At 55.5% G+C, this 12,524-nt stretch overlaps 2 protein-coding genes across 3 annotated transcripts; both read right to left on the reverse strand.

Moving 5' to 3' along the window:
• Nucleotides 1-237: 237 nt before the first annotated feature.
• Rab25 (RAB25, member RAS oncogene family) lies at nucleotides 238-7,335 on the reverse strand. 2 transcript variants are annotated; one of them, XM_033758280.1, is made up of 5 exons: nucleotides 6,645-7,335; nucleotides 2,967-3,162; nucleotides 1,958-2,178; nucleotides 922-1,002; nucleotides 238-646 (listed from the first exon to the last, which is right to left on the reverse strand). In XM_033758280.1, exons 1-5 carry the CDS (start codon nucleotides 6,685-6,687, stop codon nucleotides 519-521), a joined length of 669 nt encoding a protein of 222 aa, XP_033614171.1. In that variant the 5' UTR covers nucleotides 6,688-7,335; the 3' UTR covers nucleotides 238-518. The 2 variants fall into 2 exon arrangements, with proteins under 2 accessions (XP_033614171.1, XP_010642126.1); XM_010643824.3 differs by having other exon boundaries at nucleotides 243-646; nucleotides 1,958-2,151; nucleotides 6,645-7,332.
• Nucleotides 7,336-8,180: 845 nt separating this feature from the next.
• Lamtor2 (late endosomal/lysosomal adaptor, MAPK and MTOR activator 2) lies at nucleotides 8,181-12,117 on the reverse strand. Its single transcript, XM_010643825.3, has 4 exons — nucleotides 11,912-12,117; nucleotides 11,445-11,607; nucleotides 8,526-8,615; nucleotides 8,181-8,370 (listed from the first exon to the last, which is right to left on the reverse strand). The coding sequence occupies exons 1-4, from the start codon at nucleotides 11,977-11,979 to the stop codon at nucleotides 8,314-8,316; spliced, it is 378 nt and encodes a 125-aa protein (XP_010642127.1). The 5' UTR covers nucleotides 11,980-12,117; the 3' UTR covers nucleotides 8,181-8,313.
• Between the last annotated feature and the right edge of the window lie 407 nt (nucleotides 12,118-12,524).

Below are 12,524 nucleotides of genomic sequence, written 5' to 3' on the forward strand. Positions count from 1 at the left end.
CACCAAGGCCCTGGGCACCAGATGGTGCCTGAGATGGGCTCCTTTGTCTTGCCTTGTAGATGCCCCTCCCCTCTGTGCTGCCCTCCCTCCCCCACCTGCCCTGGGGGTTGGCAAAGAAGGGCAGGGTGGGCACCTCCCACCCCCTTGGCACTGTCCCCAGACCACAGAATTCCAGAGGCAGCTGGCCCTGGGGGGCAGTGGGTTACAGTGGGGAAGGCATAAGAAAGGGAAGGGGGAGCTGAGGAGACCAGAGACTCAGGAGGGGCCAGGGTTGGAGGGGAGGCACAGATAAGAGGAGTAACAGGAGGTGGCGGGACAGCCAGGCATTGCTACAAAACAGCTTTATTTGAGGGTCCTGGTCTGTGATGGGGGGGACAGGCAGTGTACACGCACAGTGGGCACTAAGGCCCTGCCTGAGGCTCCGGGGGGCTGTGAACAGGGAACCAAAGGGCAGGGAAAGGTCCTGCAGCCGCGGGGGGCGGGCAGAAGGACGGGGACAGGGTTGGCCACTGCCAGGGCTAAAGGTTGATGCAACAGGCCCTCTTCTCTCCAGGGCTGGGGTCCTGCCCAGCCTGGGCATTGCCCAGGGTGATGGCATTGGTCCGGGTGCTGTTCTGCCTCTGCTTGGACACCTTCGCAAAGATCTCTGAGAGCAGGAGAGCGGTGATCAGGCCAGACGGTTTAGAGCCTGTGCCACACCCAACCCCAGTTCCCCTTCTGAGCCCTGGGGGTGGGGGTGGGGTCTGCTGGGAGAAGTGGAGCTTGGCTCCTGGAAAACGTGGCCTTCTGATTGATTCCCCAAGCGCCAGGCTACTGAGTGGGGGGCCTGAGGTGAGGAATGGGCATCTCCATGCCTACTGCTGCCCTCTGACGCTATGGGGATGGAAGGGGAGGCTGGGGCAAACTGAGGCGTGCTCTGACCTTTGAGGACAGTCTCGAAGGCCAGTTCCACATTGGTGGAGTCCAGAGCCGAGGTCTCCAGGAATAGCAGCCCATTGTTTTCTGCCAGGAAGGGAAATGTACCATTTATTGTGGGGGGTCAAAGGCGACGACAATGATGATGATGATGATGATGATGATGATGATGATGATAGTAATAGTTACTGTGTTTACTATGTGCACTTTCTATGTGCTAAGCCCTCGCCATAGAGTGGTTTATTTCACCTTTAAAACAACAGATGAGGTAGGCCCAGTCAGGAAACAACTCGGAAACAGAGGATGAAGGACCTTCCTCCATGACTCACATTGAGTAAATGGCCTCGAGGGCATTCGAGGCTGGGCTCCTCTGCCTGTACCCAAATCACGAGATTGTGCTGCCACTAATCCCACAAAATTTGAGACTGCAGAGTGTGAGGGGAGCCCACCAAGACCTTCAAGCACTGAAGGGTAGGACTGTCTCAAAATTGGCCCGGCGTGGTGCCGCACCCCTGTAATCCCAGCACTCGGGAGGCTGAGGCAAGATCGCTGTGAGTTCAAGACCGGCCTGGACTACACAGCGAGTTGCAGGTCAGCCTCAACTACACAGTGAGACCCTGTCTCAAAAAACCCAAAAAATAATAATAATAATAATCGACTATAAGCCTGGTCGCACAATCCTGTAGTCCCAGCACTCCAGCAGGCTGAGGCACGAGGGTCACAAATTCAAGCCCAGCCTGGGCAATTTAGCCACTTAGACCATCTCAAAGATAAAAAAAAAATGGGCTGGGGATTTAGCTCAGGGCCAAGGCTGTGGATTCAATATCCAGAATCGCAAAACATGAAAACACAAATCCAATTCCCAACAATTGGCGATGACGACAATCTCAAGGCCAGTGGGGGGACAGGACAGGAGACAGAGGGGCCCAGAAAGGAGGGGCCCCGGGATCCCGACCTAGAGGGGGTGGAGGTGAAGAGCAGGGCGGAAGTCACGCAGGGGCTCCAGGGGGAGCAGGGACAGGAGGCTGAGCTGGGCGCTCACCAGCGAACATCCGGGCCTCCTCAGTGGGCACTTCGCGGGCCTGGCTGAGGTCACTTTTGTTCCCCACGAGCATGACAACAATAGTGGCCTCGGCGTGGTCATAGAGCTCCTTCAGCCAGCGTTCCACTACGGCATAGGTCTGGTGTTTGGTCAGGTCAAACACGAGGAGGGCGCCAACTGCTCCCCGATAGTACCTGGGCGGGAGCGGGGGCGGACAGAGACAGTGGGGGTGTCAGGCGCAGCCTCTGGGCGGGGCCTTTAAGCCAGAACCCCTGTGATCGCCCTCACGTGACTCCCCAACCCACACTGCCCTCCCCCTCCCGGCTGTCTCCCCTGGACTAGCAAACGCCGGCCGTCGCAGCAGGGATGGCCTCACAACCCCAGCAGCCTCCCGCTGGGGGCGAAAGGGCCGGCTTCAGATTGGCGGCGTCTGATTGGCTCATCGGAGGGCACGTGACTGAGTGTGCGTGGCCCTTGCCTGTGCAATCGTGGCCCCTGCTCCCCCCGCGCGTGCACAAGCCGTCTCTCCCGGAATTGGACCTGATGCGAACCGGGAGACATTTGGGGTATCAGCGGGCCTAACTTCCCGTGCCTCCTCGGAGATGTAAAATCCACGCTCCGGGTTTGGCCCTTGGCGTTTGTGATCAATGGATGTCTTCAAGTGCAGAGCGCTGTGTCGACGTCAGAGGGCGCTCTCGAACCACGCAGCTGCCCCGCCCAGCCCCACCCTTATAGCACCTTGCCTGCCTTTAAACAGGGAGTGATTAATTATAGCACCTTATTTCTGTAAGGGTAACATGCAGTGCCGCGCGGGGAGTGCTTTGTGCCTTCCTGGACACGTGGCAAAGGCTTACTGAGTGGTGCTAACTTGTTTTGAGGCCTCCTGGCTGCAACCTGTCAGGCCTGTTTTGAGTCCTGTCCTGCGGAGTCGCCCACCGCCCCTCTCCCTGGGCATTCCCTGTCTTCCTCAGCCTCCAGCAGCCCCCCAGCCCCGCAGACCCGAGCTCACGCCGAGGTGATGGCCCGGTAGCGCTCCAGGCCGGCCGTGTCCCAAATCTGGGCCTTGATGGCAGCAGTGCCCAGCATCACAGTGCGGGTGGAGAACTCCACCCCGATGGTGGTGCGGCTATCGTGGCTGAACTCATTGCGTGTGAAGCGGGACAGCAGGTTGGTCTTCCCCACACCAGACTCGCCAATCAGCACCACTAAAGGAGTGGAGACATATAAGGGTTGAGCATAGGGCAGAAAAGTCAGAAAGGGACCCTGAGCCAGGTCCAGGAGCACACGCTTGTAATCCCAGCTTTCTGGGAGGCTGAGGCAAGAGGATGCTTAGTTTGAGCGCAGCAACCTATCAACTTAGTAAGACTCTGTCTCAAAAAATAAAAAAGGGCTGGAGATTCACTGTAGCACTGTGCAAAGGCTCTGGGTTCAGCCTTTAGCAACACGCGCGCGCGCGCGCACACACACACACACACACACACACACACGAAAAAAGTAAAAAAAGAGAAAGGGAGAACTGAGCTTGAAAAACCGAGGAGGAAGGAGGAAGCTGGGTCTCCTGGGAGAGACTGGGGCCAGCCAGCCACTCTGCATAATTCATCTCTCCTGGTGGGCAGAAGGGACAGGAGTTTTAAAGGAACTCGTGGGTGCTGCCAGTGGTGACACAGCCTGCCTGTGCTGCACGGGATGGAGTCAGGTCTGTGGGCTGTTTATTGGCGTCACTTGGATAGCTGACTGAGGTGTGCACATATGCACCAAGGTGGGAGGCATCTGGGCTGGGGAGCAGGAAAACACTGGGCGAGTCTCTAAGCACAGGCGCTGGAGGGCAGAGGGGGGATTGGTATGCGAGTCTCCACAGGAGCAGAGGTGTGAACAGGGGTATGGGTGAGGAGGAAATTTAGCAAGTGACACGTGGGTGAAGAATGTACCGAAGTCTGTTTTCCTCTGTGCGTGTGCATGTGTGTGTGTAGGAAGTTAGGATCCAGCTGGACATGGTGGCGCACGCCTGTAAGCCCAGTACAGAGAAGGCTGAGGCAGGAGGATTGCTGTGAGTTAAAGGCCAGCCTGAGCCATGTCATGAGTTCAAGACTAGCCTAAACTACATAGACTGTATCTCAAAAAAAACAAAAAAAGGAGGAGGAAGAGGAAGTTAAAGGAGCAGGAGAAGAAGAAGAGAAAGAAAGAGAGGAAGAAGTCAGGATCCAGTGTTCTCTGAGGAGGAGCCATCCTGCGTGACAACGAGCATGACACTGAGTAGGTGTGTTCGCACAGGCCTACTATCCCAGACCTCTGGGAGGCTGAAACAGGAAGACTGTGAATTCAAGCCCAGCCTGAGCAACTTAGTGACTTAGCAAGACCATATCTGAAAATAAGAGAGGAGAAAAAGGACTGGGGATGAAGCTCAGTGTGAGGGTCCTGGATTCGATCTCCAGTACCACGGGAAAAAAAATCTTATTTATTTATTTATTTATTTGCTTATTTATTTATTTATTTTTTCAGTACAGGGCATCAAACTCAGGACCTTGTGCCTGCAAGGCAGCCACAGCACCACTGAGCTAAATCCCCAGTCCTATTTTGTTTTTTTGAGACAGGGTCTCACTATGTAGTTCAGGCTGACCTTGAATTCATTATGTAGCCCAGGCTGGGCTTGAACTCACAGTGATCCTCCTGCCTCAGTCTGCTGAGCACTAGGATGACAGGTGTGCGCCACTGTGCCCAGCATTTAAAAAAAAAATCTTGGGCCAGGGATTTAGCTCAGTGGTTCTGGTGCCTGCCTTGCAAGCACAAGGACCTAAGTTCAATCCCCGGTACCAAAAAAAAAAAACAAACAAAAAAATCTTATTGTATAGGGCAAGAAAGCGCTGGAAGCAGTGTGGCTGTACGTGCATGCTCGTGCTTACGTGTGTGTGTGTGAGTGTGCACACGTGCCTGCCCTCTCTTCTGGGGAACCTCAGCCCATCTTGTTCTCCCCAGAGGGTGGGAGTGCCCAGGCCACTCCTCAGTGCCACAGTTACTCAGGACAAGTCTGTAGCATCAAACAGAATTAGAGTTGAGTACTGCTGACTCTGCAGCCCTTTGTGACCTTTTAGTCTGTCTCTAAGCCTCAGTTTCTCATCTGTGAAAAGGGAAATATTAACGATCAACATTTACTGAGTGCTTACTAAGCCCCAGGCACCATCCTGAAAGCTGTGCGCATTTTAACTCACCTAGTTCTCTCAGTGCCTTCTTTACACAGACAAGGAAGGCAAGGCCCAGGCAACACAGGAGGGTAGAGATGTGACACCCAGGTCCACCTTCAGGGAACCAATGGGAGGACAAGAGGGAGGCGCTGCTTTTGTGTGTGTGTGTGTGTGTGTGCGTGTGTGTGTGTATACATTGTAAACAGAGGCATGGGCAAGGAGAAAATTTAGCAAGTACACACAAGTGAGAGGGACATATGGAAGTGTGTGTACCTGTGTGTGCGTAAAAAATGTGCACGCCTATAAGCCCATCACTCAGGAGGCTGAGGCAGGAGGGTCACTGAGAGTTAAGGGCCAGCCTCTAGCTGGTAGCTCCTTTCGCAGCTGCCTCACAGAGGCCGTGTCCTCCCGGGCAGCTGCACGCTGTGCCTGGACAAGGTCAGTCCATCGCAGCTCCCCAGCCCTGACCTCGGCTTCACAGAGTCCAAGTTGCGTGGACATCCCAGGCCCGTTTTCTTCCCCTGACTTTCACTGGCATTGGGCCCTCAGATAACACTAAACACCCCAAACTCCTTGGGGTCTGCTTCTGGAGACCCCCAGGCTTTAAGGGTAAGAGGCAGAGCTGAGCTCTGACCTTGATCTGGCTCTGACCATGAGGCTATTCTGCCTCTCAAAATGAAGGAGAGCTTCTAGATTCAAGGGATGGTGGCTTGTACCACTAGAAAGGACTCCATAAACAGCAGTACCTATTAGTATTTATTGCTCAGACTCTTGCTAACGCTTACGCCGTCTCCTTCCTGGGAAAGATGCCAGAAGCACAGGTTCCCAGCTTGTGCTGGGGTGTGGCTGAGGTTGGGAGAGGCAGTGGGTGGGGTGGTTAGAGAGAGAAAGGGAGCCTGACCGGTGCACCCTGCTCTCAAGGTGGGGCGGGGGACGTGGGGACCCGGAGCAGGGCTAAACCCAGGGGTTTCATGTGACAGACGCAGGAAGGACCCACGCACACTTCCAGGGAAGCACGCTAAACCCAGGGCCTGCTGTCAGGGCCAAGGCTCTGCCCAGGCACAGGCAGAGGCAGCTTCCGGCCCCCTGCATCCGCCCAGTGTCTCCCCTGCGTATTCATCCCCAGCCCAATCAGGGACTGGCCTCTGCCCTTTCTCGTGCCTTGTACACCTGCCCCGAAAGATGACTTTCTTGCCCTTCAATCTCCTTTTCCTCCTTCTGAAGTCTGTCCTCTCGTGGCAGGGGCTGACTCCTCCCGGGAACTGGAGCAGGAAGGAGAACCGGCACAGCCAGCATCGTGGTTTGCAGCAGTGGAGCACACTGGCGACCCCAGGACCTCTGCCCCGCGATCAGACCCTCTTTCCTCCCTGTAGCTTCCTTCTGTAGCTGGGGGGAATGGTGACCCTAGGGGTCCTGCTAAGAGATGAAAAGCAGGATGGGGCCCTCTCTGGCTCTACCCATCTCTTTCTGGTGTCAGTCTCGCTCTCTTTGTATGAACCCCAACTTACCTTTGAAGACAAAGTTATAATCTTCCTCGGTCCCGTTCCCCATCTTGTCTCCTCATGGAGGGTGCAGGTGGCTTGGAGGGGCAGAGGTCACGAGACTGTGTCGCTCAGTGCCCTCAGCCCTCGGCTCTCCAGAGGCCGGGCCCCACCTCTCCTCTCATTGGGGGCCAAGAGACTTCTGCAGCCAGAGGGGCAGAGGGCCAGGCAGAGCTGGAGAGGCTCAGCTCCGGCAGGTGGGGGTGCTGAAAGTCGGAAGCAGAGAACAGGAAGAGAGGCGGCCAGCACCTGGGGCCCAGGTGGGTGGAGAGAGCTGACGTCAGACAGGTTAGACAGGTTGGGTGTCTGCTCCAGCCTGGACTCCCACTTGCGGAGCCAGCTCTCAGGGATTGTGGGGAGGCTGCGGGGTGGGTGGCACAGGACCTTGGAGAGACACACCCCAGGCTGAGTGTGCCTGGCTTTAGTCCTGAGACCTGTGGCAAGGGGTGCAGGCAGCCATGGGCAGAAACAGCTCCTGGAGGAGTAGAAACCCGGTTGGCTCCTACAACTGCAGAAGCTCAGGCAGGGGTACCAGGGGGGCCCCCAGAGAAAGTGCTACTGGAGTAGAGGCTAAGGGCTGATGGAGGGATGGTCACTTGCAGCAGCACAGAGCTGTAGGTGCTGTATCCTGCCCAGGGACTTCTGACTCTCCCCACTGGCCCAGGGGCTGGGATGGGGACAGGTTTAACCTGGGTGGACCTGGGGCTCACAAGTGACCCACCTGCCCTGTTGGTCCCTTCCTACCTGCTCTGGGGGCACTGAGTAGAAGGCATGGGACGGGAACTGGAGATGGAGCACAGGGACAGGCTATGCAGGTGACGCCTGAGAGGCTTCTTGGGGTTTTTCTATTCCTTGCCCAGGACCCAAGGCCTCACTGCAAGATCCTCCGCAAAGGCTTCAAGATCTGGAAGGGGGAAGCTGGCTGTGGTGGCGCATCCCACCCAGCACTCAGGAGGCTGAGGCAGGAGGATCACTGAGTTCGAGGCCAGCCTGGGCTACACACAAAGACCTTGCTCCCTCCTGCCCTTTTCAAAAAATGCCTGGAAAAGGAGACTTAGATCAGTGGTTCCACCACCTGCCTCACAAGCGCAAGGACCTGAGTTCAGTGCCCAGGAAGAAAAAAAAAAAAAACCTGGAAAGGTCTGGGGAGTCCACGAACGTCTGGGAGGAGAAAGGAGTGACCTCTTTTAGGTAGCCAAGGGCACCTTTCCAATCCCGAGTAGAAAAGTCACCCTCCGCACAGCCTGGTACAAAGGCTCCTGTGTTCCTTGCTCGTGTAACTAGGCCTCTGCTCCTCTCCGCTCACTCAGGGGCGTACGCTTCTGCTGAGTGCAGGGCTCTGTGGGCCGCGCCACTGGAGAGGCTGAGGGAGTGGGGCCACTGTTGCAAAGGACCGTGGGGTCAGGGGCTACCGCAAAGGGATGGGTGGAAATCCACCCTGCAGAGCACAAGGGATCCCTGAGCCACCCGTTTCCTGTGTCCTCTGATTCTTCCCATCCAGGAGAGTGGCCAAGACACAAGGCAGGAGTTAAAGTTTATTCTGGAACGAACAAAGTCCTGACCTCCCCCACAGTCCAGGAGGGTTTTCCCCGGGCCCTGCCCCTCCGACTGTCGCCACCAGCGTCTGCACGGCCCACTAGGATGCTGCTACTTGAGTGAGTGGCTCCTCCAGGTACTGCACCAAGGCCTGGGCCTGCAAGAGGGAGCTCACATCGGTCCCCACACAACACCACTCCGAGGGTCCCACGTCGTGCTCACCAACGGCCACAGAACTCCAGGGAGGGCGCAGGGGGTGGGTGCAGTGAGAAGCAGAAAGCCTGGCCGGGGGGCGGGGGGGCACATACACACCTTGGCCTTGAGCATCCCGAAGCCCACAGTCTCCTTGGCGTACATACACAGCAGCAGGTTGGCCACTCGGGTGATGGCCACGCGGCCCTCCTGGGGGGACAGGATGGATGCCATGCTCTGCTCAGCACCTCTGCTCCCTCCTTCCCCGGGGCTTCTGTGGCCCTAGCAATGCTATCTTCCTTCCATTCCCTGGGAAGCCACGTCACAGTCCTGGATGTGAGGTTCTGAGCCTGGGTCCCCGCCTCACACAGACCCCCACTAGACCTGGCCTCCCAGAAACTGCTGTCTTTCGGGAACCCCTACCTCATCCCTGTTGTGGATATAATACAGATATGAAGGTTTCTATCGAGGGTTATGCAAATAAGAGATATTACTATTATGGGTTCACCCTGGAGACGCTCAAAACCAAATGTATATTCTTCCTCTTTTCCCATGTTAATGTAAACTGCAGAGATCAATGTAAAAGGTTGGCTAAATTTGGCGTGGTGATGCCTGCATGTAATCCCAGCACTGTGGGAGGCTGAGGCAGGAGGATCCCAAGTTTAAGCCCAGTCTGGGCAACTTAGCAAACTCTGTCTCAAAATATAAACAAACAAATAACTAAGGGCTGACCACACAGCTGAGTGTAAAGAGTCTGAGTTCAATCCCTGGTACTAACCCCCCCCACAAAAAAACCCAAAACGACACACAAAAGCTCTGCCACTGAGCTACCCACTCAGCCCAAAGTGATTTCTTATGTCTGAGTTGTAGTAAACGTTTGAAGTTATTGCCCTATTGCAACTCTGGCTTGGCAATCAGTAGGACTCATCTGTGGACCCCAAACGGCACTCGCTGTGCTGTGCTAGAGGGGGCGGCTGGTTATAATGCAACTCCCTCACAGAGAGTTCGCCGTTCAAACAGCTGGTTCTGCACACCTTCCCCAACTGTGTCGGGGACCGGGAACCGCAGCCTACAGCCCTCTCTGGTGTCATCTCCACGACCCTCCTCCATCCTCACACCACTCCCACTGGTCATGAGCTTGTCCTCGCCACCCAGGCATTTACACTTGGGTCCCTCCAGACAGCCGTGGCTGGGCCCACGCCCCTCCCGGCCTCTGATGAACGTCGCCTTTTCAGGAGCTGTCCCGGACACGACCCTGCCCTGTCTCATCATTTCCTTTCTTTTTGGCAGGGAAAGGTATTTAACCCACGAGCATCTTAACACTGGGCTACGCCCCCAGTACCTTCCCCCTTTCCTTGAGGCAGTGTCTTGCTAAATTGCCCAGGCTGGCCTTGAATTTGAATTTGTAACCCTTCTGCCTCAGCCTCCAGTAGCTAGGATTATAGGTGTGTGCCCCTGAGTTGGGCTCTGCTGTTCTGAAAAATCTAATACGTAATTATTTTGAACTACATGTCAGACTGTAAGTTTCATTAGGGCTCGAAATTATATCAGTTTGCTACTGACATAGAAACCCCACTATAGGGTCAGAAGACAAATTCTTGGGGCCATTGCCAGGTATTCATTAAAAGCATGGTTTGTACGAGGCATGGTGGCGCACTCCCATAATTCCAGCAGTCTAGGAGGCTGAGGCAGGAGGATCACAAGTTTTAGCCCAGGCTGGGCAACTTAGAAAGATCCCATCTCAAAACAAAAAATAAAAAGGGCTAAAGATGTAATTCAGCATGAAGATGCTGAGTTCAATCTCTAGATCCAAAAAAAAGCACAATTTTTGCTTTTCCCTAAGACAGGGACTCAAAATGTTTTTTGCTTAAAAAAAAAAAATCTATCTCTTTGTATATCTAGATAGATAATACCTTCACTTGGGCCTACAAATCCCCAAAAGGTAACTAAAGTAGACCAGTTTTTCACACTGTAAAACTCTGCATCAAATCCTTCTCGATTCTGCATACAGACATCAGTCATTTAGGGAGTGTCTAAAAATCGGCAAAGCAAGGTTTATTAGCCTGAAATTCCTTATACTATCTCATCACCTTTTAAGAATGAGGACACCTGCACCCTGACGTCTCCACTGCCCTAAACCTGTGGTCACCTTGGACTCCAGCAGAGCCTCCTGTGACTGAGGCTGCCCCTCACACGGTGAGATCCCTCCCTCAGAAACTAACTGCCCTCCTCAGGAGGATTCAACTTGAGCTGGAAACCAGGGCCCAGATAACTGTCCAGACCCTGCCCACCTAAACTGCTCTCTAAAAGACGCCTCTAGTACTTGTGGGAGGACCAATCCGATCATCCTCATCAGACCACGTCCCCTCCCACTACTCAAGCTGGAGTCTTCCTTATCTTACCTTCCAATCAAAGCTGTGTCGGTTCATGCTGTTACTTTATCGGAATTTCCCTGATCACTAAAGGAAACACCCACGCTAGCCAGTGACACTATTTTGCTAGTCCTAAGAACGCTGCGGGGACCTAAATGCTTGTGGAAGAACAGATCCAGAGAGGAATTAGAGAGTCCCTGCTCCCAACAAGTCCACAGTCTAGCGGCCACTTTTTCTTTCTGGACCTCCTTTCCGTTCTTTGTAACCTCAAAGAGGTTGAGCTGGGGCCTGAAGACTCTGTCATGTGGGTCAGTGAAAATGGGATGGCAACGTTTCTTTCGCACATGGACATCACTCTACAGTTTACATCCATTGCGTCATTTGCTCTCCGTCATACCCTGCACCTCGCTAGAGATGAGGAAGCCCGAGGAGGTTGAGAGACTTACCCAGGGTTCCACAAATAAGTGGATGGCGGGGACCTCAGGCCCCGCGCTCCTTCCTCATCACCACTTGACGCAGAGGGTCCTGCCCATTACAAACGCCGCGCAGATCAACGCTTGGTGTGAGGCTTCTGGAGACCCTGTCCCTACCCCTCCAACCATCCACGGCGGCCTCCAGGTCCCCCTCGGGGTCCCCTAGAGGAGCAAGGGAACTCCCCTCTGCATACCATGCAGTCCATGAGGATGAATTTGAGATTGTCTTCGTTAAACGCTTGGTTCCCGTTTCGGTCGTAGGCGGCCCAGATGTTACTGGCAATGGCCGCAGTGACCCTGGCGTCCGTGTCGCCGTAACCTGAATAGGCCAGCAGCGATCCCTCGTTATTCAGCAGCCTGGAGAGGGGCGGGGAGGAGGGACACCGACATAGTCAAGGGAAGCGCAGAGCGCCCAGGCTCGGGTCCCAGCTCCCACGACTGGCGCTTCCGGGAAGCAAGGCTGGGCCGCGTTCTGGAACTCGTCCGAAGCACCCGGCACACCGGATTCCCTTCTCGGGGGGCCCTGGAGGGCGGCTCTCCCAGCAACCGCCTGCCCCTGCCGCCGCTTCCCCGCCTGGTGATCCTACCCCGTTCCTCCCTCAGTCGGCCGCGCACCGCCCCACTCCGGCGCTCGCCGCTCGGGCTCTCCGCGCGCACTCACAGGGTGCTCTGGACGCCTCCAGTGTTGGCTTGGCTGAGCACCTGGGTCAAAGCCTTGGGGCGCAGCATGCCTGCGGCTCCTAACCCTAGGCTTCTGATCCCCTGAGGGACCTCCCGCAGTGCTTCACCAGCCGCTTCTGAAAACCAGCTGCCCGGCTCAGCCTCACCCGGGAGTCGTAGCGTCCGAGCTACTCGGCTGCCGTATTTCCGACACAACCCTCCTCGCGAGGGTCGCTGGGAATTGTAGTTCCTTACGGCCTCGCGAGGCACCCTGGGAACTATAGTTCTTTCCAGTGAGACCACGGTGTTATGGGGGCAGCGAGCGGGTGTGAGAGAATAGTGTCCGTGTTGGAAGGACTCTTGGGGGGATCCTTGGGGAGAGGAAGTCACCGTTTCTGCTTTTCTCGATTAGTGTCATTTCACGATTCACTAAGGATTTTTTGAAAGCTCATATCTGTTAGGCACACCTTGGTTAGTTCTCAAAGCATGCTATGAACACTTCTGGGGGAAGAAGCGAGAGAGGCCATCATTTCGGGGAAACCGAGGCTCCGAAGGCCACGTAGGCCGCCGCCCGGTCCAGTCGTCCGGGCCACTGCCCGCGGGGCGCGCGTCCG

This window comes from Fukomys damarensis, unplaced genomic scaffold (assembly GCF_012274545.1).
Source record: "Fukomys damarensis isolate Sample0158 unplaced genomic scaffold, DMR_v1.0_HiC HiC_scaffold_33, whole genome shotgun sequence".
NCBI classification, from domain to species: Eukaryota; Metazoa; Chordata; class Mammalia; order Rodentia; family Bathyergidae; genus Fukomys; species Fukomys damarensis.